This window comes from Moschus berezovskii, chromosome 6, assembly GCF_049115385.1.
Source record: "Moschus berezovskii isolate FMDL1 chromosome 6, NW_MosBer_1.0, whole genome shotgun sequence".
NCBI lineage: Eukaryota > Metazoa > Chordata > Mammalia > Artiodactyla > Moschidae > Moschus > Moschus berezovskii.
Genome location: NC_142465.1, coordinates 88,057,311 through 88,081,465, shown reverse-complemented (window position 1 = coordinate 88,081,465; position 24,155 = coordinate 88,057,311). Strand labels below are relative to the sequence as shown.

At 39.5% G+C, this 24,155-nt stretch overlaps 1 protein-coding gene across 5 annotated transcripts in view; it reads right to left on the bottom strand.

The window, feature by feature from the left end:
* Nucleotides 1-24,155, bottom strand: part of ITPR2 (inositol 1,4,5-trisphosphate receptor type 2) — a 639,393-nt gene that overhangs the window by 301,294 nt on the left and 313,944 nt on the right. For all 5 annotated transcript variants that reach the window (XM_055395002.2, XM_055395004.2, XM_088837263.1 and 2 more), the window contains 2 exons: nt 21,146-21,274; nt 19,410-19,530 (listed from right to left, as the gene is read on the bottom strand). In XM_055395002.2, the coding sequence (XP_055250977.1) occupies nt 19,410-19,530; nt 21,146-21,274 (250 nt within the window). The remainder of the gene's footprint in view (nt 1-19,409; nt 19,531-21,145; nt 21,275-24,155) is intronic.

The following is a 24,155-nucleotide window of genomic DNA, read 5'->3' as shown; positions in this document are numbered from 1 at the left end:
CCTTACAAATAGCTGTGAAAAGAAGAGACACGAAAAGCAAAGGAGAAAAGGAAAAATACAAGCATCTGAATGCAGAGTTCCAAAGAAAAGCAAGGAGCGATAAGAAAGTCTTCCTCAGCAATCAATGCAAAGAAATAGAGGAAAACAACAGAATAGGAAAAATAAGAGATCTTTTCAAGAAAATTAAAGATATCAAGGGAACATTTCATGCAAAGATGAGCTCGATAAAGGACAGAAATGGTATGGACCTAACAGAAGCAGAAGATATTAAGAAGAGGTGGCAAGAATACACACAAGAACTGTACAAAAAAGATCTTCAGGATGAAGATAATCACGATGGGGTGATCACTCACCTGGAGCCAGACATCCTGGAATGTGAGGTCAAGTGGGCCTTAGAGAGCATCACTACGAACAAAGCTAGTGGAGGTGATGGAATTCCAATTGAGCTATTTCAAATCCTGAAACATGACGCTATGAAAGTGCTGCACTAAATATGCCAGCAAATTTGGAAAACTCAGCAGTGGCCACAGGACTGGAAAAGGTCAGTCTTCATTCCAATCCCAAAGAAAGGCAATGCCAAAGAATGCTCAAACTACCGCACAATTGCACTCATCTCACATGCTGGTAAAGTCATGCTCAAAATTCTCCAAGCCAGGCTTCAGCAATATGTGAACCGTGAACTCCCAGATGTTCAAGCAGGTTTTAAAAAAGGCAGAGGAACCAGAGATCAAATTGCCAATATCCGCTGGATCATGGAGAAAGCAAGAGAGTTCCAGAAAAACTATTTCTGCTTCACTGACTATGCCAAAGCCTTTGACTGTGTGGATCACAATAAACTGTGGAACATTCTGAAAGAGATGGGAATACCAGACCACCTGACCTGCCTCTTAAGAAACCTGTATGCAGGTCAGGAAGCAACAGTCAGAACTGGACATGGAACAACAGACTGGTTCCAAACAGGAAAAGGAGTACATCAAGGCTGTATATTGGCAACCTGCTTATTTAATTTATATGCAGAGTATATCATGAGGAACGCTGGGCTGGAAGAAGCACAAGCTGGAATCAAGATTGCAGGGAGAAATATCAATAATCTCAGATATGCAGATGACACCACCCTTATGGCAGAAAGTGAAGAGGAACTCAAAAGCCTCTTGATGAAAGTGAAAGAGGAGAGTGAAAAAGTTGGCTTAAAGCTCAACATTCAGAAAACTAAGATCATGGCATTTGGTCCCATCACTTCATGGGAAATAGATGGGGAAACAGTGGAAACAGTGTCAGACTTTATTTTTTGGACTCCAAAATCACTGCAGATGGTGATTGCAGCCATGAAATTAAGATGCTTACTGCTTGGAAGGAAAGTTATGACCAACCTAGATAGTATATTAAAAAGCAGAGACATTACTTTGCCAACAAAGGTCCGCCTAGTCAAGGCTATGGTTTTTCCAATGGTCATGTATGGATGTGAGAGTTGGACAGTGAAGAAAGCTGAGCACCAAAGAACTGATGCTTTTGAACTGTGGTGTTGGAGAAGACTCTTAAGAGTCCCTTGGACTTCAAGGAGATCCAACCAGTCCATTCTAAAGGAGATCAGTCCTAGATGTTCATTGGAAGGACTGATGCTAAAGCTGAAACTCCAATACTTTGGCCACCTCATGCAAAGGGTTGACTCACTGGAAAAGACTCTGATGCTGGGAGGGATTGGGGGCGGGAGGAGAAGGGGACGACAGAGAATGAGATGGCTGGATGGCATCACCGACTCGATGGACATGAGTTTGAGTGAACTCCAGGGGTTGGTGATGGACAGGGAGGCCTGGCGTGCTGTGATTCATGGGGTCGCAAAGAGTCGGACACGACTGAGCGACTGAACTGAACTGAACTGAAATGGAGTCTAGTCTATAAGAATACTGAATCACTATGTTGTACACCGGAAACCAAAACAATATTGCAAATCAAATATACTTCGATTTTAAAATTGATAAAGAGGCAAAAAAAGATCAATGGATAAAACCAGATTTTTTTAGGTTTTTATAAACCATCTAAAATAAAAATCAACAGTGATACCTAAATAAAAACATTCAGAACAAGCAAGGCTCATACATTTTTTTCTTCAGAAAAAAAAAAATGATTTTTAAACATCATCAACCTATAAGAGATTTCATTGTATTTCAGAATAGAATACAAACATCACAAGTCATAAAAATGCAGACCAGTAATCTGTAAGGGAATCACTGGAACACAAAGTGGGAAAGAAAAGGTGAAAAATGAAGATGTGTTAATTTCCTGATTTTTCACAGTGTGAAGATAAAGACATCATTTAGACCTGTTATTCAAGGGATAGGGGTAAAAAGATTCTTTAAAGTTATAATGATAGTCACTAGAAGATCTCTTTAATTAATGGAAATAGGAGGGAAGGTATAAAAGAAATGAGATTGAGTGAGAATGAGAGGATCTGGCTTGCTTCATATGATGGAAGGAAAATAACAGCAGTGGCAGTACTATTCCTGTTGGTGAAAATTTTGTGATGCTCAGAGATACTTAAAAACTTCTTTGAAAATATATAATTTTAGCTGCCAACACAAAAAGTTCCCAATTTAGACAGGAGCTTGAGCTAAAGTTTTAAGAAAACAATAACAGCTCTAAGCCAACCCTAAAAGATCAATTGTACCACTGTACAAATTTCCCAAGTGAATCAGTTCAGTTCAGTTCAGTCGCTCAGTCATGTCAGACTCTTTGCGACCCCATGAATCACAGCACGCCAGGCCTCCCTGTCCATCGCCAGCTCCCGGAGTTCATTCAAACTCATGTCCATCAAGTCGGTGATGCCATCCAGCCATCTCATTCTCTGTCATCCCCGTCTCCTCCCGCCCCCAATCCTTCCCAGCATCGGAGTCTTTTCCAGTGAGTCAACTCGTCACATGAGGTGGCCAAAGTATTGGAGTTTCAGCTTCAGCATTAGTCCTTCCAATAAACACCCAGGATTGATCTCCTTTAGAATCCCAAGTGAATATTTTCCTAATATTCCTTATAAATTTCCCTTTTCCACAGCACACAATATCTCTGCTTCTGTCCATCACATACAGCAAAGCAAATGCCCTCCAGTCCCATCTGAAGGACCAACAGTCTCAAAATGGCCAAGCTGCACATATTTTTTAAATACTTAATTCTCACTTGACTGATTCACCCATAATGACTTCTTCACACATATGCTAAGTTTGCTCTAAACATTCAAAAGTCAAACAGAAGACATTATTCCTTATATGCTATTGTCAAAGCAACAAAAAATAAGAAAAATTATAGAACTTAAAGTGTTAGTTGCTCAGTCATGTCTCGACTCTTTGCAAGCCCATGGACTGTAGCCTGCCAGGCTCCTCTGTCCATGCTTTTGAACTACTGTGCTGGAGAAGACTCTTGAGAGCCCCTCAGGCTGGAAGGAGATCAAACCAGTTAATCCTAAAGGAAATCAACCCTGAATATTCATTGGAAGGACTGATGCTGAAGCTTTAACACTTTTGCCACCTGATGTGAAGAGTCAACTCATTGGAAAAAGACTCTGATGCTGGGAAAAATTGAAGGCAGGAGGAAAAAGAGGCGACAGAGGACGAGATGGTTGAATGGCATCACTGACTCAATGGGCATTAGTTTGAGCAAACTCCAGGAGATAGTGAAGGACAGGGAAGCCTGGCATGCTGCAGTTGGGGACACAAAGAATCAGACACAACTCAGCAGCTGAACAAAAACAACATAAAACTTAAAATTACTCAAAACATATTGCAACCCAGTTTTCACAAATGTTTAAACAAAGGGGATAGATTTACCTCCCCTTTAGTAACCAGATATGTTAGATACAACTAACCATCAAGTGAGTGTGTGCTGCTATGAATACAACTTACACAAAGATCTACCTGAGAAGTATTTTTCTAATGACACCAGTGAAGATGTAATCCAATGGTGTGTGAGTGCATGCTACATTGTTTCAGACATGTCTCCTCTGTCCATGGGATTTTCCAGGTGAGAATTCTGGAGTGGGTTTCAGTGCCCTCCTTCAGGACATCTTCCCAATCCAGGGATGGAACCCGCATCTCTTACATCTCCTGCACTGGCAGGCAGGTTTTTTACCACTAGTGCCACCCCAGCATATGAAGGCCCCCTATCAGTGTGTTCAAGAAAATCTCATCCCCTACCCCCTCCTCATGCATCCCATGAGCTGCTACAACTATTCCACTATGGCCAGCAGCAAGGAGACACCACTATCCCAAACTTTGCTGAAAGGGTGTTTCTGTCCCCCAAACTGAACTTCTCTAGCTGGTTTTTTCTAGCCTTCTGTCTTGGCACAAACTGCACGATATACATTAACTGGCTAAAATAAACCCTACTTTCTCATGCCCAAAGGTAAACTCTAGTCAAATGCTAAATCACAATTTCTAGGCAATAAAAAAAAAATCAATTAAGCAACTGGGGAAAGGAGAATTTGAGTTAAAATAAGTCAGCTGTGTAGATAATTATAAAATTTTTTCAAGCAATTGTAGAAATATTAATACCTTTAAGACATGGCCTGAAATAGATTCTCAGCACTGTCAAAATATTATAAAGATTAAGTTGAAAGCAAAGCTGACAATGCTAATTTAGTTTTCTATATATTGTTTAACAATTAAAGCAGAAATTTGTAGCTAGGAAAAGAAAGGAATTAATTCATGATCTCACTTTACAAGAACATTAATAACTAGAATAATATTTTTCTAATGTAACCAAAAATATGATCCACATCGAGCTTCCATTTATTAAGGTAGAAAACATTCTGATATAAATATCAGAATGTGAATTGAAAGGTGAACTAGGATGTATTTTTGGGGTTAATGGTTTCCACACCTCCTATCTCCAATCAGGAAAAAACCAATGAATTACCAACAGTCAGTCATTCTTCCAGCATGTGGCATTCACCCCAACTGTGCTTTAGTGGTCATATAAAAGTTTAAAATATTTAAGAAATAAATGATTCTATTTCACCCCTAAGATAGAATGCAACTAAGATACTATCTCATTAAGGGTATTTTGTCAGAGAATAAGCATATGGAGTTCTTTAAAATCAAATAAGAGAGAAGATGGGTTGTTATTAACAATTATCTTTCACAGTATTCCGCCCAGAGATGGCTAGTTCTCTAAAATGCATGATCTTTATTCATAGGTATTGTGATTACTGGGCTAACTGGACTAATTAGGCTTACAAGTCCTGAAAATTCTCTAGATATGACAAAATTACTTTAAGATGTAATTGAAATCTATTTTTAATTATTATTCATTAAATATTGCATATTCTGTGATATTTTTAAATTAGACCAAATTACTGGTGGCAAATGGCAAATGAAAATCTCTGAGAACACACATATTACAGTGATAAGTGCCCCAGGAAAAAAATGTTTAGATAGATAAATTGAAAGGCTGGGGAAAAACGCAACAGAAAGTGTGAGCATTTATTAATAACACTTGGTTTGTTGTCAAGCACCCCTGTACAGGCTCAGAAGAATAAGAATGGCTAGTGCAAAAGAAAGATAAGTGAGCAGAGTGGTACCTTTTCTGAATCAGGTCAAAATATTCAGGATAAATCGCAACTGAAACACTGCTGCTGCTGCTAAGTTGCTTCAGTGGTATCCGACTCTGTGCAACCCCATAGACGGAAGCCCACCAGGCTCCCTGTCCCTGGGATTCTCTAGGCAAGAACACTGGAGTGGGTTGCCATTTCCTTCTCCAATGCATGAGAGTGAAAAGTCAAAGTGAAGTCACTCAGTCGTGTCCGACTCTTCGCGACCCCATGGACTGCAGCCTACCAGGGTCCTCCGCCCATGGGATTTTCCAGGCAAGAGTACTGGAATGTGGTGCCATTGCCTTCTCCGAACTGAAACACTAGCATTCTTAAATATGAAGAACACTAAATACACAAATTGTATCTTTCCTGTTTGGTACTCAATCTATACTTAACTGACCCCTCAATTAAATAAAGAAAACTTTATTACAAGTATTGGAGAGGATGTGGAGAAAAAGGAACCCTTGCACACTGTTGGTGGGCATATACATTTGACGAAGGGGAAAACAGTGTGGAGGTTCCTCCAAAAATTAAAATAGAACTATCATGATCCACATATTCCACTTCAGGTATTTATCCAAAGAAAATGAAAACACTAACCCCAAAAGGTATATACACCCCTATGTTCACCACAGTATTATTTACAATAGCCAAGAAATGGGAGCAACCAAAGTGTCCATCAATGTATGCTGAATGGATAAAGAATACATCACACACACACACACAAACTGAAAACTATTCAACCACAAAAAAAGAAGGAAATCTTGCCATTTGGGACAGCATGGATGCATCTGGAGGTTACTGTGCTAAGTGAAATAAATCGGAGAGAAACACAAATACCATATGATTTCACTTACATGTGGAAGCTAAAAAACAAAGCAAATGAACACACAAATCAAAACAAAACTCATAGAGAACAGCTCAGAGGAGAAGGGGCTTAGGAAGTGAGCGTAAAGAGCCAAGGCAGTCCAAACACATAGTGAAGGATGGAAACTATACTTATTGTGGTGATCACTTCAGTTCAGTTCAGTCACTCAGTCATGTCCGACTCTTTGCGACCCCATGAATCACAGCACACCAGGCCTCCCTGTCCATCACCAACTCCAGGAGTTCACTCAAACTCATGTCCATTGAGTCAGTGATGCCATCCAGCCATCTCATTCTCTGTCTTCCCCTTCTCCTCCTCCCCACAATCCCTCCCAGCATCAGAGTCATCACTTCATAGTGTGTAAAAATATAAAATTATTGTGTTCTAAGCCTAAAACTAGTGTACTGTTATATACCAATTTTACCTAAATTAAAAAATAATATATAATTTAATGGGTTATGTAAGAACTAGTATTGGCACACCTGACTATTCATCTGGAAAAAATTAAGTTGATTCCACACCCTCTATCTTACAACTAAATATATTCCAGATAACTCAAAATTGTAAACAGCCACACCAAAAAACAAACAGACCAGGCAAACTAAAACCATGAAAATTCTCAATGGGATGAAAACAACATCTTAGGCTTATCAAGGCCATTCTGGAAGATGAAACAAAACCTAAAAAGCCTGTAAGAAAATAATTTCTACATGCCAAAAAAAATTCAAATGACAAAAAACTGAGAAAAACATATTGGCTACTTACAGGCAAAGAGTGCATTTTCTTAATAGATAAAGGGCTATGCAGACTATCGGGTGAAAAAAAAAAACTTTAAAAAAAGTAAATAAAAAGTGACAGTTCACAGAAAAGGAAATACCAACGACTCAATCATATGGAAAGGTTTTTTTCCCTTCCTTGTAAGAAGAGAGACACAAATTAAATCTTTACGGATACTTTTACTTAAAAGATTTGCAAAGATCGAAGAATCCAATAACGCACCATATTATCAAGGAGATAAATTATCTCCTGCATTGTTTGTGGCATATAAATTGAACAATCACTACAGAATACAGTATCTGTCAAAATTATAATATACAGAAATTCTACCCCTAGGTATTTATCTTTTTCTTCCTCATGAGCAAAATGATTAGAAACAATATAAATAATAATGGGGTTAAATAAATTAGAATATAGGCACACAATAGGATATTATGCAGCCAATGACAAGAGTAGAATATTCATTCTTTGTAGTCACTCAGGTATTTTATTCATATATTAAATATTCATCAATCTACCATGCTCGAGCCACAGTGTCAGATTCTCAAACTTTGTAACAGATAAAGCACTGAGCTTTGTTTTTTACTGAAGTATGGAGAAGGCAATGGCAAGCCACTCCAGTACTCTTGCCTAGAAAATCCCATGGATGGAGGAGCCTGGTAGGCTGCAGTCCGTGGGGTCGCTAAGGGTCGGACACAACTGAGCGACTTCACTTTCACTTTTCACTTTCACACATTGGAGAAGGAGGTGGCGGCCCACTCCAGTGTTCTTGCCTGGAGGATCCCAGGGACGGGGGAGCCTGGTGGGCTTCCGTCTATGGGGTCGCACAGAGTCGGACACGACTGAAGTGACTTAGCAGCAGCATGATTGCTTTACAATGTTGCATTAGTTTCTGCTGTACGAGGAAATAAATCCGCTATATGCAGACAGGTATCAACCAGTCCATTCTAAGGGAGATCGATTCTGGGTGTTCATTGGAAGGACTGATGCTAAAGTTGAAACTGCAATACTTTGGACACCTCATGGACGAGTTGACTCACTGGAAAAGACTCTGATGCTGGGAAAGGTTGGGGGCGGGAGGAGAAGGGGACGACCAAGAATGAGATGGCTGGATGGCATCACCGACTCTGTGGACATGAGTTTGAGTGAACTCCGGGAGTTGGTGATGGACAGGGAGGCCTGGCGTGCTGTGATTCATGGGGTCACGGAGAGTCGGACACAACTGAGCAACTGAACTGAACTGATCATCCCCATCTTGCGCCTCCCTCCTACTCTACCCCATCCCACTTATCTAGTTTTATTCTGCTTTGTGATTTCTGTACATGTTACATTTACCCTCAATGTACTAGAAATTCACTGAGGGCAAGAAATATGGTTTCTCAGACTGTATATCCCTAACAACTAACATTTTTCAGATAATGAAGGCTCATTATCAATAGCTGAATTAATAAATATGTGAAAAAGTATTTATAAAATTTCTCCTAGCTTCTCCCTTCAGATTTAATTTTTTAAGTAATAATGGAGTTTTAAAATTTCCATTATTACTTTAAAACCATAATTATAGAGATACATTATGTCAAATGCTTTATACAATCAGTCATAACAACTAGAGAGATGAAAATAGACACACCAATTTAAGAGAGATTGTATTTCTCTTCTCAAAGCGTTAATGTTTTATACACATTCAAATTTGGGGAGCATGACTGGCTTGAAGATTGATGTTCATTATTCAAACTATTTGTAAAAGATATTTTGCAAAATTTCCATTTGGAAAAATGATTATGTTTTTAACAAAGTACCCAATATTAATCCCCTCAAATCATTTGAAGGTTATGAAATACATGGAACAAAATTCTTTTTTAAATGAAATAAAATGGTAGTAATCCTTCAATGCTTTTTCTCAAAGTACTTCTAACATGTGCTATTGTATTTTATACAAATGAATAAATTGAAGAACAATAACAGACTAATGAAATTAACATCCTGATCAATATTTTGTACTTTAAAGGCATAATACAATGTTATTTAAACTGATTTGATAGCAGAGCATCACAAATGCCTGCTAGTATGTCAGTCTAGAAGGGGTTCACACCTGCCTGTGTGACCAAACAAGCTACCTAACCTTGCTAACCTCATGACCCCATCTTTAAAATGGGCCTACGGATTATGTCCACATCACAGGGTTTACCACACTGTCTAACACTAATAACAAGGCTTCCCAGGTGGCTCAGTGGTAAAGAATCTGCCTGCCAATGCAGGTGCTGCAGAAGACACAGGTTTGATCCCTGGATTGGGAAGATCCCCTGGGGAAAAAAATGGCAACCCACTCCAGTATTCTTGCTTGGGAAATCTCATGGAAGGAGGAGCCTGGTGCGTTACAGTTCATGGGGTCACAAAAAATCAGACACAACTGAGTTACTGATCAAATACATATGCAATAACACTAACCAGTGCTCCCTGCTCCTAGGAAGGGAAGTTCTGACCTAGTAAATGCTTTTGCTGTTTTTACTACCTTTTATATCTAATGTATAAATATGAAGGAGAATGAAATATTTTTGATGATAGATGAGTTCAGCCAATATACTTGAGAACACTTTACAAATGACAAAATGTTATGTAAATATAACTAGAATAGACAATATAATAATTATCTGCATTTAAAGAATGTGTTTACCAGTTTGTAAATCCACTGAAATTTTGCCTTATATAAATTAAGTATTCTGACTTTGCAACATTTTTCTTAAATACATATATTCTTTGTTTTCTTTAATATAAATTCATACATGTTTCAATTGTAATAAATGCCTCTTTGTATTCTTAAAGAGGTGTTGAAACACAAAAATGACTTTGCACCTGAGTTGTAACACGTCAGACAGATCCCTACCTGGCAAACCAAGCTGCCACAGTCCTAGTTTTTATGTTGGGGCTTCCTAATAAAGGACTCTGGAGCAACCTGCTACAGCATCAACTCCATACTCAGAGAAACCTGGATTTCAAATCCAGCTCTAATTATTAATCAGGTAAGTCATTTAACCTATCTATGAACTGAACTGATGCCTAAAGTTCACCATCTGCAAAAATATCTAGCTCATGGATTATTGTCAGTCAACAACATTCAAAAACCAGCTATGTCAGAACCAGACACTTTTAAGCAGAAGCAATCAGTGAATAAAGCAAAATCCCTGATTTTGTAGTTTATATTCTAAAGGGAGAAGCAGACAACAAAGAGGTAAACAAACAAACAAGGTGCTTTCAAACAGTGGTAAGGGCTAAGACAAAAATAAAACAGGAAGACAGGACAAGGGGTAGGAAAAAGCTGGAAAACTATATATGGAAAACTATATCTGAAACACTTCACTGAGCATTTAACATTTGAACATGTCATCATATGAGAGAGAAGGATTCAAATAATGGGAATAGTACATGCAAAAGCCCTGGGATGAGAAAAAGGTTTACAGATGAGAAACGGAATGCAGGCCAGTGTGGGTGGATCAGAGATGGAGGTAGGGAAATGTGGGAAAGTAGTAGTAAATGAAACTCAGATGATGAAGGTCTTTCTAGGTCATGAAAAGGAATAGGAATTTTTAGTGCAATGGGAAGTTTTACATAAATGACTGATATGATTTGATTTACATTTTAAGATCACTATAACTACTACATAGAAAATGGATTGTGGCGAGACTGGGGTAGAGGTAGGGTATTCAGTAATGAGACTCTTCTGTAATCCACGTCATATCATGGTGCATTTGACAAGAGTGTCTGACAAGAGAACACTCTTGGATTTTGGAAGTGGAACCAATAGAACTTGCTATTGTATTTAACAGAAGTGAACAAAAGGGAAGAGTCACATGTGACTCCTAAGGTTTTAAAAATGTACTAACTGTAAATATGAAATTAGAAGGTGCTTACTCCTTGGAAGGAAAGTTATGACTAACCTAGATAGCATATTAAAAAGCAGAGACATTACTTTGCCAACAAAGGTCCATCTAGTCAAGGCTATGGTTTTTCCAGTGGTCATGTATGGATGTGAGAGTTGAACTGTGAAGAAAGCTATCGCCGAAAAATTGATGCTTTTGAACTGTGGTGCTGGAGAAGACTCTTAAGAGTCCCTTGGACTGCAAGGAGATCCAACCAGTCCATTCTAAGGAAGATCAGTCCTGGGTGTTCATTGGAGGGACTGATGCTAAAGCTGAAACGCCAATACTTTGGCCACCTCATGCGAAGAGTTGACTCACTGGAAAAGACTCTGATGTTGGGAAAGATTGGGGGCAGGAGGAGAAGGGGACGACAGAGAATGAGATGGCTGGATGGCATCACCAACTCGATGGACGTGAATTTGAGTGAACTCCGGGAGTTGGTGATGGACAGGGAGGCCTGGCATGCTGTGATCCATGGGGTCGTAAAGAGTCAGACATGACTGAGCAACTGAACTGAACTGTAAACAGTTATTCTTTGAAGTCGGATAAAAATCTGTCTCTTAAGGAGTTTCCTGGCAGTCCAATGGTTAGGACTTGGTGCTTCCAATGGTTAGGACTCGGGGTTTACACTGCCAAGGTTCAATCCCTGGTCAGGGAACTGAGATCACATAAGTGTGTGGCATGGTTAAAAAAAAAAAAAATTTTTTTTTTTTAAATCTGCCTCTTGCTGCTGCTGCTGCTAAGTCACTTCAGTCGCGTCCGACTCTGTGTGACCCCATAGACGGAAGCCCACCAGGCTCCCCCATCCCTGGGATTCTCCAGGCAAGAACACTGGAGTGGGTTGCCATTTCCTTCTCAAGCCTCTTGCAGTTGCCATATATTAATTATAATCCTATTCCTGGGAACCTGTAAAGGAAATCCATTCACACCTTCAAATGTTGAAAGATAGGACTTCTTTTTTATCTGTCTGAACATTTCAAATGTTTTCAAACACTGTTAGGGTAAGCACACTGACTGAAACCACCCATCCTGGCCAGGCACCACAGTAACCATTTGCATGAGTTGTTTTACAACAGGAGGTCCTGGTAAGGAACATGGAACTAATAAGCCACCACCAACCGGAAGAGTTTGGGAAAGGTCAAAAGGAGATACCACATGTCCAATCACCTCCCAGCATCCTTTTCACTGGCATCCATCTTGGCTGAACAAGGCATGCACCACGAGGAAGGACTCTGAGTCAGAATGATTGGCTAAAGACAACGTGGAAACAAATTCCATCACCATAAAACCGTGAGCCATGAGCCACATGGCAGAGCTGTTCTGGTTTCCCTTAACCTACTGCTCTCCACCTGGGTGCCCTTTCCCAATAAAATCTCTTGCTTTGTCAGCACATGTGTCTCCTCAGACAATTCATTTCCAAGTGTTAGACAAGAGCCCAGTTTCGGGCCCTGGAAGGGGTCCCCCTTCCTGCAACATCACTACATAAGTAAGGGAGGTTTAGATCCCTTTCCTACCACAGATGCTCACTTCTGGATGCTTTCATTTTGATGATGTGCTTTTCCATGAAGCATATCCACCAACAAACAAAAAGAAGATGTGGTCAACCCATCACTCTTTGGAAAAGACCCTGATGCTGGGAAAGGTTGAAGGCAGGAGGAAAAGAGGATGAAAGAGGATGAGATGGTTGGATGGCATCACCAACTCAATGGATGTGAGTTTGAGGAAGCTCCGGGAGACAATGAAGGACAGGGAAGCCTGGCATGCTGCAGTCCATGGGGTTGCATTAAGTTGGACATGACTTGGTGACTGAACAACAAAAACCCATCACAAAGCAGAATTTGCTTTTCAGTTTTTCATCTTAGACAATAGCTTTTATTAATGTATTTTTCACAGACATTTCATAGTTGTTGTCCCTCAAAATCTAGTAGATTAATACTTAGCAATGGTGTAAGCCAGGATAAAGTTAAGACTGTAAGAAAAGTATAAATGGTCAAATGGGGATGAATTCAGATCTGGACCTGTAAGTCAGAAATGGCTTTAATGGAGAAAATTGAACAATAAAAATTTTAGAGTAATGGAAAAGATACTGACAAATGGCAATGGTGGAAACTGGAGAGAAAAAGAGACTTATTATGTGAGCAATATCTGGGGCAGAATATCCAGTTCTCTGTGTGGGGGTGAGAAGCAGAGAGCAACAAGTCAAAAGAGGAGGCCGGACTGTGCTGGCAAGGCCACAAATGTGGCAGTGAGGAATCCATCCTTAGCTTTTTGGACAAAGGGATGCTGCTGAAGGCTGAGGACTTTGTTGTTGATGTTTTTAAAAAAACAACAGAATTTCACATCAAGATTATTCTGGTAGCATATTGTTTTAAGTGAGGAAAGAACACAGCATGCTTATGTGGTCCAGAAAGGAAGCAAAGAGGGGTCAAACTAGGCCATTATGGAGTAGGAGAGGGGGACAAATGCAGACAGCTTCCTAACTGTTCAGCTGGAAACAACAAATGAAGTGGAAGGAAATACGCTTGCCATTTGCAGCACCATGGATGGACCTAGAAATTATCGTACTAAGTGAAGTGAGTCAGACCGGGAAAGACAAATATCATATGATATCCCTTATATGTGAAATTCTAGAAAATAATGTAAATGAACTTCTTAACAAACAGAAACAGACTCAAAGACACAGGAAAAAAACTAATGGTTATCCCAACAAAGGACAGAAGAAATCGAAAAGGAAATCAAAATATGCATAGAAACAAATGAAAATACAACCCCAAACCTATGGGATTCAATTCAGTAAATGTAGTGGTAAGAAGAAGGATCACAGCAATAAAAGCTTACCTCAAGAAACAAGAAAAACATCAAATAAATAACCTAACTTTACACCTAAAGCAACTAGAAGAAATTAAGAATCCCAAAGTTAGTGAAAGGAAAGAAATCATAAAAATCAGAGCAAAAATAAATGAAAAAGAAACAAAGGAGACTATAGGAAAATCAACAAAACTAAAATCTGGTTCTTTGAGAAGATTATAAAATAGGCAAACCATTAGCCAGATTCATCAAGAAAAAAGGGAGAAGAATCAAATCAATAAAATTAGAAATGAAAATGGAGAAATCATGACAACACAGAAATACAAAGGATCATAAGAGACTACTATCAGCAACTATATGCCAATAAAATGGACAACTTGGAAGAAACGAACAAATTCTTAGAAAAGTATAACCTTCCAAAACTGAACCAGGAAAAAATAGAAAATAACAGACCCATCACAAGCATGGAAATCGAAACTGTAATCAAAAATCTTCCAACAAACAAAAGTCTAGGACCAGATGGCTTCACAGGTGAATTCTACCAAAAATTTAGAGAAGAGCTAACAGCTATCCTACTCAAACTCTTCCAAAAAATTGCAGAGGAAAGTAAACTCCCAAACTCATTCTATGAGGCCACCATCACCCTAATACCAAAACCAGACAAACATGCCATAAAGAAAGAAAACTGAAGGCCAGTTATCACTGATGAACACAGATGTAAAAATCCTCAACAAAATTCTAGCAAACAGAATGCAACAACATATTAAAAAGATTGTACATCATGACCAAGTTGGCTTTATCCCAGGGATGCAAGAAGACTTCTGGACTCTGTGGGAGAAGCTGAGGGTGGGATGATTTGAGAGAATAGCATTGAAACATGTATATTACTATATGTGAAACAGATAACCAGTCTAACTTCAAAGCATTAAACAGGGCACTCAAAGCTGGTGCACTGGGACAACCCAGACGGATGGATGTGGGGGATGGGGGGGGGGATTCGGGACGAGGGGACACATGTACACCCAAGGCTGATTCATGCCAATGTATGGCAAAAGCCACTACACCGCTGTAAACAGCCTCCAATTAAAACAAATTTTAACAAATAAATAAAGATAATATATTTTTAAAAAGAAAACAAATTAATGGTTATAAAGGGGAAAAGTGGCAGGGGGCAGGAGGAGTAATAAACTAGGAGTTTGGGATTAACATATACACACTGCTACACATAAGACCTTAATAGATAAACAACAAAATTCTACTACATAGCACAAGGAACTATATTCAATAAACTGCAATAACCTATAATGGAAAAGAACCCAAAAAAGTGTGTCTGTGTGTGCATGCCCACACACAAATGCATACACAACTGAACCACTTGCTAGGCACCTGAAACACTGCAAATCAAGTATATTTCAATTTAAAAAAACATGCTTTCACACAAAGATAAAGCTGAGATTTCATACCAAAGCATTCTTCCAAACCTACTTTGATTAGTGACTTAAGACATTTTTTGGACTTCCTTTCACATGTGTCTCTATAGCACACAAAAAGAGCAAAGAATAAAGAAAATGATAGAAAATGAAGTCCTGTAACATAGAAATAAATCTATTCTTAGACTGATAGAGTTTCAGTGACTGTTTTAAACTTCCAAAGTTGTGCCAACCTGCTCTGCAAGAACTGGCCTGACTACACAGGGAACAACAACTCAGGGAATTGCAACTCAGATGCGAAATACAGCATGGCATCTCACTTGTGGCTCAGAGCTCTCAATTTGTAAGTGGTATGAACAGCATACCCTCCATGCCCCATGTTTTCCCCCATTGTATTTGCTGAATATCAATGCTTAGGGAGGAAGAGGAGGAGACAAAAAGGAAGTGAAAAAAAAGGGGAGGGGGAGAAAGAGGAAAGGGAGAGAAGAAGCAGGAAAATGAGGAGGAAGAAAGGAGACTGCCTTAAAATGCAAAATACAGAAATATACTTGACAGCAAAGACAATGCAAAAAAAATTCCTTCGTAAAAACAAATCATCATCAGTTCAGTTCAGTTCAGTCGCTCAGTCGTGTCCGACTCTCCGCGACCCCATGAATCACAGCACGCCAGGCCTCCCTGTCCATCACCAACTCCCGGAGTTCACTCAAACTCATGTCCACAGAGTCGGTGATGCCATCCAGCCATCTCATTCTCCGTCGTCCCCTTCTCCTCCCGCCCCCAACCTTTCCCAGCATCAGAGTCTTTTCCAGTGAGTCAACTCGTCGCATGAGGTGGCCAAAGTATTGCAGCTTCAGCTTTAGCATCAGTCCCTCCAATGAACATCCAGGATTGATCTCCTCTAGAATGGACTGGTTGGATCTCCTTGCAGTCCAAGGGACTCTCAAGAGTCTTCTCCAACACCACAGTTCAAAAGCATCGATTCTTCGGCGATCAGCTTTCTTCACAGTCCAACTCTCACATCCATACATGACCACAGGAAAAACCATTGCCTTGACTACACGGACCTTGGTTGGCAAAGTAATGTCTCTGCTTTTTAATATACTATCAAGGTTGGTCATAACTTTCCTTCCAAGGAGCAAGCGTCTTTTAATTTCATGGCTGCAATCACCATCTGCGGTGATTTTGCTTTTCCTTTAGATTATCTTTTGATGGTTAGTATATTATCCAGCTGACTGGGCCAAAATGAAAATGCTTTTAACATTGTTTTATTACAATTTGAGATCTATTATTAAAAACTCACAAGTTACAGGAAAGCATGGACAACAGAACCATTCAACTGAACTGAACTGAACCACCCAGCAATAACCTGTGTTAATACTTTATTTATATCCTGCTGGACACTTTGCTATGTGCGTCTTTTCAAAACAAAATTTAGGTTCTCTTTTGTGTTCTTTATTTTTGACAGTACGTAGGATAGCCTGGGCTTCACTGTGGCTCAGATGGTAAAGAATCGCCTACAATGCAAGAGACTTGGGTTTGATCCCTGAATCAAAAGATCACCTGGAGAAGGGAATGGCAACCCACTCCAGTATTCTTGCCTGGAGAATTCCAGGGACAGAGGAGCCTGGCGGGCTACAGTCAATGGGGGTCACAGAGTCGGACATGACTGAGAGACTAACCCTTTCACTTTCATGATGGCCTCTTCCTTTTCTTCTTGAACAACTCTGTCCTAGGGCTTCCCTTGTGGCTCAGCTGGTAAAGAATCTGCCTGCAATATGGGAGACCTGGGCTCGATCCCTGGGTTGGGAAGATCCCCTAGAGAAGGGAAAGGCTATCCATTCCAGTATTCAGGCCTGGAAAATTCCTTGGACTGTATAGTCAATGGCACTGCAGAGTCAGACACGAATGAGGCAGTTTCACACACATTCTATCTTAAAACCCAGAGGCGGAGCAGAGCAAAGTCAAGTGCCAACACTGGGCAAGGAGAGAATTAGGGGCTGAGGTGGTCCAGAGTGTCCGAACCCAGAAAGGAGTGGAAGGCATGTGCCTAGGAGGCGCCTTGGAATGGAGAATCAGACTTAGGTAAGGAAGCTATCCACACTGGTGGACAGCCTGGCATGGTGACAAAGGTGATAAGGGTATCCATGCTAACGAGCGACCCAGCACAGAGTTAGAGGCCACTGGGCAAGAGAGCAATAGCCTGATGGGAGCTGTGGCAACCACTGGGATGTGAGGAGGAAGCTTCCACAAGAAGGAGGCAGAGGCCAAGATGTCAGAGGACACAGCATAATGGGGTATGGCCCTGCATGGGCTGTCTAGGCCCAAGTGGAGGGGGTAGAGAATATATGCAAAGAAAGAGTCCCATTTGAAAGCAGTAAAATTATAAACTGTGGAGAACTGACATCCTTTCAAGATGAATTTTATAATCCCAAAATAGTATTTATTTATTAAACCTTATAAATTTAACTAATTTAAATAAATCCACTGATTAAATTTAAATAAAATCCATTTGCTAAATTAAGTTTAAATAATTTATTAAAAATTCAAACAAATAATTTATTAAAATCTTTTATATCCTTCAAAATAGCAATATAATTCTACTCCCATGTTTCTTATTTTGCCTAAAATATTATTTTTATTGTTCTGACATATTTTTTCAAATGTATTCTCTCTTTGGGATATATAGAAGATCTACCAAGTTTAATACTTATTAACAATTTACAATCACCTAGAAGAACTCTATTCATCTCTTATTTCTAATAATTTTCAATTGATCCTCTTAGGTTATAACTCCTTTTGAATGTATTCAAATTAAAACTGGGCCATCATTATATGTTGTCAATATTAAATTACTTAAATCAAATTGCACACAGGGAGAAGTGACTAAAATATCTCAAGTGGTCATTAATTAGTTAAACCGTTTATTCATTTATCAAATATTTACTGAGCACATACTGTAACCCTGGCCAAGTTAACTGATCTAGGTAATTCTGTTTCCCCAGCTGTAAAATGTAAATAAGCAATGAGCCTATCTAAGGACTAAATGAGATAATACATGTAAATTGCTTAGCAGGGCAAATGGTGTATGCTGACAAATATCAGCAGTGACGATCACAATAATGAAACACACTATAAGCTGCCCTTTCCAATGCCTGCAATGCCGGCAGAACCACCATTAGCTGAGAAGAATGATTCAGCTCCTGTTTGTTTTCTGAAGTCCAGTCCAAACTATATTTCTTTTCCCTCCTCCTTTCTGCCATCTAGAACAGTCCAAATTTACTTCAAAAAAAAAAGAGAGAACTCTGAAAAATACTTTCTAGAATGCACTAAAGACTCTGATGCTGGGAAAGATTGGGGGCGGGAGGAGAAGGGGACGACAGAGAATGAGATGGCTGGATGGCATCACCGACTCAATGGACATGAGTTTGAGTGAACTCCGGGAGTTGGTGATGGACAGGGAGGCGTGGCGTGCTGTGATTCATGGGGTCGCAAAGAGTCGGACACGACTGAGCGACTGGACTGAACTGAACTGAACCGAACCTTCTCTTGTGTTATTCTCTGGCATTTCATTTTATCTGTAATTTCTGAAGCTTCCTATGGATAATAGAGGCTCAAATAAATATGGATAGATTTCACACAAAATTAGAAAACTAAAAACCCCCCAAGAAGTCCTCCTGCAGCTATTAATATATTAGGCTACTTAACAGACAATTCCATAATAAAATCTCAGATAACAAAAAGAAACTCATTTGTGTAATATTCTACTGAGCTATATTAAAGCACTATATAAAATATTAATTTAAGGTTAGAAATACAATAATTTAAAAATAAGTATTTTTAAAATATTTTAAATGAAGAAATTTAATAATTATACTCTCCTCCCTAAAAGGATGCAACGTTCAGAATCGTTTGCTCATCTCTGCTCTTCACCTTTATAGAAGTCACACAAGCTGCTTTATACTGCCTATTAGACAAAAGCCTGATTTCTTTTACATAATGTGAAGTAAGTAAAATCTGACACTCCAACTTACCCACTTCAGCCAAAGTTCTGATACAGGACTCCACTGAGGCTTTCTGGGCTGGATTTGGCCAGGTGCAATTATAAATTCTGAAGGCAGACTGGAGCAGCTGAATAAAAATTGGCTGATGTGTCTGAAAACAGAAAGAGGCAAACAGGTCATCAAACCATTAACCCTCCTGATGTGATATCTATTCATTATCAAAAGAGGCCCATCAAAATAAAATATAATCTTGTTTTTTAAGTTTCAGTGCTATTTAATGAACATCTCATTCAACAGATATTTATTATGTACTCATTTCATGACAAGAACCACATTAGACACTATAGAAAATTCATTATTTTACCTATATTCCTAATCTGGAAAATATGACATTTCTTGAAGCCAATGATATGAATTTAAGTATACTTTTGTAATTCCTTGTTTATTTCTAAGTATAAACAGAACATGGATTAGAAAATGGCAACCCATGCCAGTACTCTTGCCTGGAAAATTACATGGAGAGAGAAGCCTACTGGGCACAGTTCATGGGGTCACAGAGAGTCAGACACGACTGAGCAACCAAGCATGCATAAATAGAACAGGTGCTTGGGTTTATTTGTTTCATTGATTGTACGTTTAGGTTTCATATGATGAGCAAGTAGAGGAGACAGTAATTTTGACCTACAAAAACAATTTTGCATGATTTTAACAGTCCAAAAGTTTTCTCTAAAAAGGTATAACTGAAATAGTATTTTTATAAGAGCAACATACAATCACTGTAGAATATTTGACAACCAAACAAATGAAAATCACCAATAATCCTAACAAGTATAGATAATTAGTATCAATATTTTTAAGGTAATTACTTACTGAGTTTTTCTATGTATATATGCACATATATTCTTTATACACACAAACCTGGAGGACACTATAATGCAATTTTGTGGCCTATTTCACTTTATATTGCTTTGTGACTATTTTCCTTAGTCATCAATTTTTCTTTCAAACCATGACTTTGAATTGCAATATAATAAGCCATCTATAGATATACCACAATTTGTTTAGCTAATCTCCTGCTTGAAGACATTTGAGGTTGACATAAAATTTTAAGTATTTATAAACAAAAGTGAAAGTGTTAGTCACTCAGTCGTGTCTGACTCTGCAACCCCAGGGACTGTACGCTGCCAGGCTCCTCTGTCCATGAAATTCTCCAGTCAAGAATAATGGAGTGGGTTGCTATTTCCTTTTCCAGGGAATTTTCCCTGGAAAACCATAGATGGAACCCAGATCTCCCACACTGCAGGCATTTTCTTTTCCATCTGAGCCACCAAAGTAGTTAATTTCCTGCTTGTGGACATTTAAAGTTGACATCAATTTGTAAGTATTATAAATACTTCAGTGAAAATCTTAGTATATAAATCCATACTAATTCTTTCAGGATTTACTAAACTGGAATTACTGAGTCAAAATATCTATCCATTTAAGGAATCATACCAGTTATTTTGACACATGGGAAACAGTCAATCTACAGTTGTGAAAGTTCCTATTTTGCTTAGAGAGAGCAAAAAGAATTCAGCTTGAAGTTTCATTTATTGAAAATAAAGATTGGGAAACTCAGATAGCGGGGTATAACAGTGAATACTAGGAAAGAAGATTGATCTTAAAAGGGTAGAAACAGACTTTCTGGACATGTTAAATTTTTTTCCATCAAATAAGGTACAGAAATTCTGTGTGACAGGCTGCTTTTTACTTTTTGGAAATGTTACCTGGAGGCTGGTACTGTTGTCTGAAAAGGGTGAATTAAAGAAGCCGCTCACAATGTTCATTATCGACTCAGTAACACACTTCTCCAGAAAGCTGTCTGCATGCTTCCTGTCTGTGGTTGTGTTGCAAACCTGGAAAGAGAAGCCAAACAACTCAGTGTGTTCCATCACATCATTGATTTATAACTCAATATTGGAACCTTCAAAAAATTGTCCTGAAATGGTTATTGGTAACATTTCTTCTGCTTTTGAAAGTTGCTTTGAATAAAAATATTCCTGCCTAAAATCCATTCCAAGTTTATCATTCAGCAGTAGCTTCGCCTTTAAGTTTGATTGTTATTTCATCTTTGGGCCAGACACAGACCACCGCCCCTTCTTCCTGATCTGCTTCTCTTTCCTCCTGTACACAGCCTTCTCCCTCCATCCTAAAGCCTGACTTTGCTGGAAAACAATTTCCACTTGAAGTGAGGAAAATAAAGAGGAAACAGCCATTATAAATACAAGAAACTGGTGAAGGTGATTACTGATGACTCACATCTCTACACATTTTCACCTCAAATAACTGGCCCATTTGGGAGGATGCAAACACAGAAATTACCTGGAGAGGAAAACAGAAACCTAAGAAAAAGTCAAACCATTGCCAGCAATTTTGACTTGTTCGTCCACAGATTATCTGGTAAGCTCAGAGGATCTGTGCTCTTGCCTTCTTCTCCGAGTTGGCTAAGCGAGAAGAGACAACTAGAGCAAAGGGAACATCAACAAAGAACGCGGGCTCTGACCTTCATGTGGGAGTAAATGAGGCCAAAGTTGTTTATCCTGCTAAACAAACTGTAAATTTCAAAGCATGTCAGAGGAGATAAATTGCAAAAGCTAAGATACACAATTTCAGTCTTCATTCCAATCCCAAAGAAAGGGAATGCCAAAGAATGCTCAAACTACCGCACAATTGCACTCATCTCACATGCTAGTAAAGTCATGCTCAAAATTCTCCAAGCCAGGCTTCAGCAATATGTGAACCGTGAACTCCCAGATGTTCAAGCAGGTTTTATAAAAGGCAGAGAAACCAGAGATCAAATAGCCAACATCCGCTGGATCATGGAGAAAACAAGAGAATTCCAGAAAAGCATCTATTTCTACTTCATTGACTATGCCAAAGCCTTTGACTGTGTGGATCACAATAAACTGTGGAACATTCTGAAAGAGATGGGAATACCAGACCACCTGACCTGCCTCTTGAGAAACCTGTATGCAGGTCAGGAAGCAACAGTCAGAACTGTACATGGAACAACAGACTGGTTCCAAATAGGAAAAGGAGTATCTCAAGGCTGTATACTGTCACCTTGCTTATTTAACTTCTATGCAGAGTACATCATGAGGAACGCTGGGCTGGAAGAAGCACAAGCTGGAATCAAGATTGCAGGGAGAAATATCAATAACCTCAGATATGCTGATGACACCACCCTTATGGCCGAAAGTGAAGAGGAACTCAAAAGCCTCTTGATGAAAGTGAAAGAGGAGAGTGAAAAGGTTGGCTTGAAGCTCAACATTCAGAAAACAAAGATCATGGCATCTGGTCCCATCACTTCATGGGAAATAGATGGGGAAACAGTGGAAACAGTGTCAGACTTTATTTTGGGGGGCTCCAAAATCACTGCAGACGCTGATTGCAGCCAGGAAATTAAAAGACACTTACTCCTTGGAAGGAAAGTTATGACTAACCTAGATAGCATATTAAAAAGCAGAGACATTACTTTGCCAACCAAGGTCCATCTAGTCAAGGCTATGGTTTTTCCCGTGGTCATGTATGGATGTGAGAGTTGGACTGTGAAGAAAGCTGATCGCCAAAGAATTGATGCTTTTGAACTGTGGTGCTGGAGAAGACTCTTGAGAGTCCTTTGTACTGCAAGGAGATCCAACCAGTCCATTCTAAAGGAGATCAATCCTAGGGTGTTCATTGGAAGGACTGATGCTAAATCTGAAACTGCAATACTTTGGCCACCTCATGTGACGAGTTGACTCACTGGAAAAGACTCTGATGCTGGGAAAGGTTGGGGGCAGCAGGAGAAGGGGACGGCAGAGAATGAGATGGCTGGATGGCATCACCGACTCAATGGACATGAGTTTGCGTGAACTCCGGAAGTTGGTGATGGACAGGGAGGCCTGGCGTGCTGTGATTCATGGGGTTGCGGAGAGTCGGACACGACTGAGTGACTGAACTGAACTGAACTGAAGATACACAAGTGAAGCTAAATTAAAGAGTTGGGTGGTAGGAAAAAAAAAAAGGAGTTAAAAAAATAAAAAGAAGTAAGCAAGGGAACATAGGATGTGAGAAAAGACTCGAGGTCTGGGCAGAAAGAGAGAGAATATTTAAATATTCACAAGATTACAACGGGTCAGTATCAGTTCAGTTCAGTTCAGTTCAGTCGCTCAGTCGTGTCCGACTCTCCGCGACCCCATGAATCACAGCACGCCAGGCCTCCCTGTCCATCACCAACTCCCGGAGTACACTCAAACTCATGTCCACAGAGTCGGTGATGCCATCCAGCCATCTCATTCTCCGTCGTCCCCTTCTCCTCCCGCCCCCAACCTTTCCCAGCATCAGGGTCTTTTCCAATGAGTCAACTCGTCGCATGAGGTGGCCAAAGTATTGGAGTTTCAGCTTCAGCATCAGTCCCTCCAATGAACATCCAGGATTGATCTCCTTTAGAATGGACTGGTTGGATCTCCTTGCAGTATAAGGGACTCTCAAGAGTCTTCTCCAACACCACAGTTCAAAAGCATCGATTCTTCGGCGATCAGCTTTCTTCACAGTCCAACTCTCACATCCATACATGACCACGGGAAAAACCATTGCCTTGACTAGACGGACCTTGGTCGGCAAAGTAATGTCTCTGCTTTTTAATATACTATCAAGGTTGGTCATAACTTTCCTTCCAAGGAGCAAGCGTCTTTTAATTTCATGGCTGCAATCAGCATCTGCAGTGATTTTGGAGCCCAAAAAAACAAAGTCTGA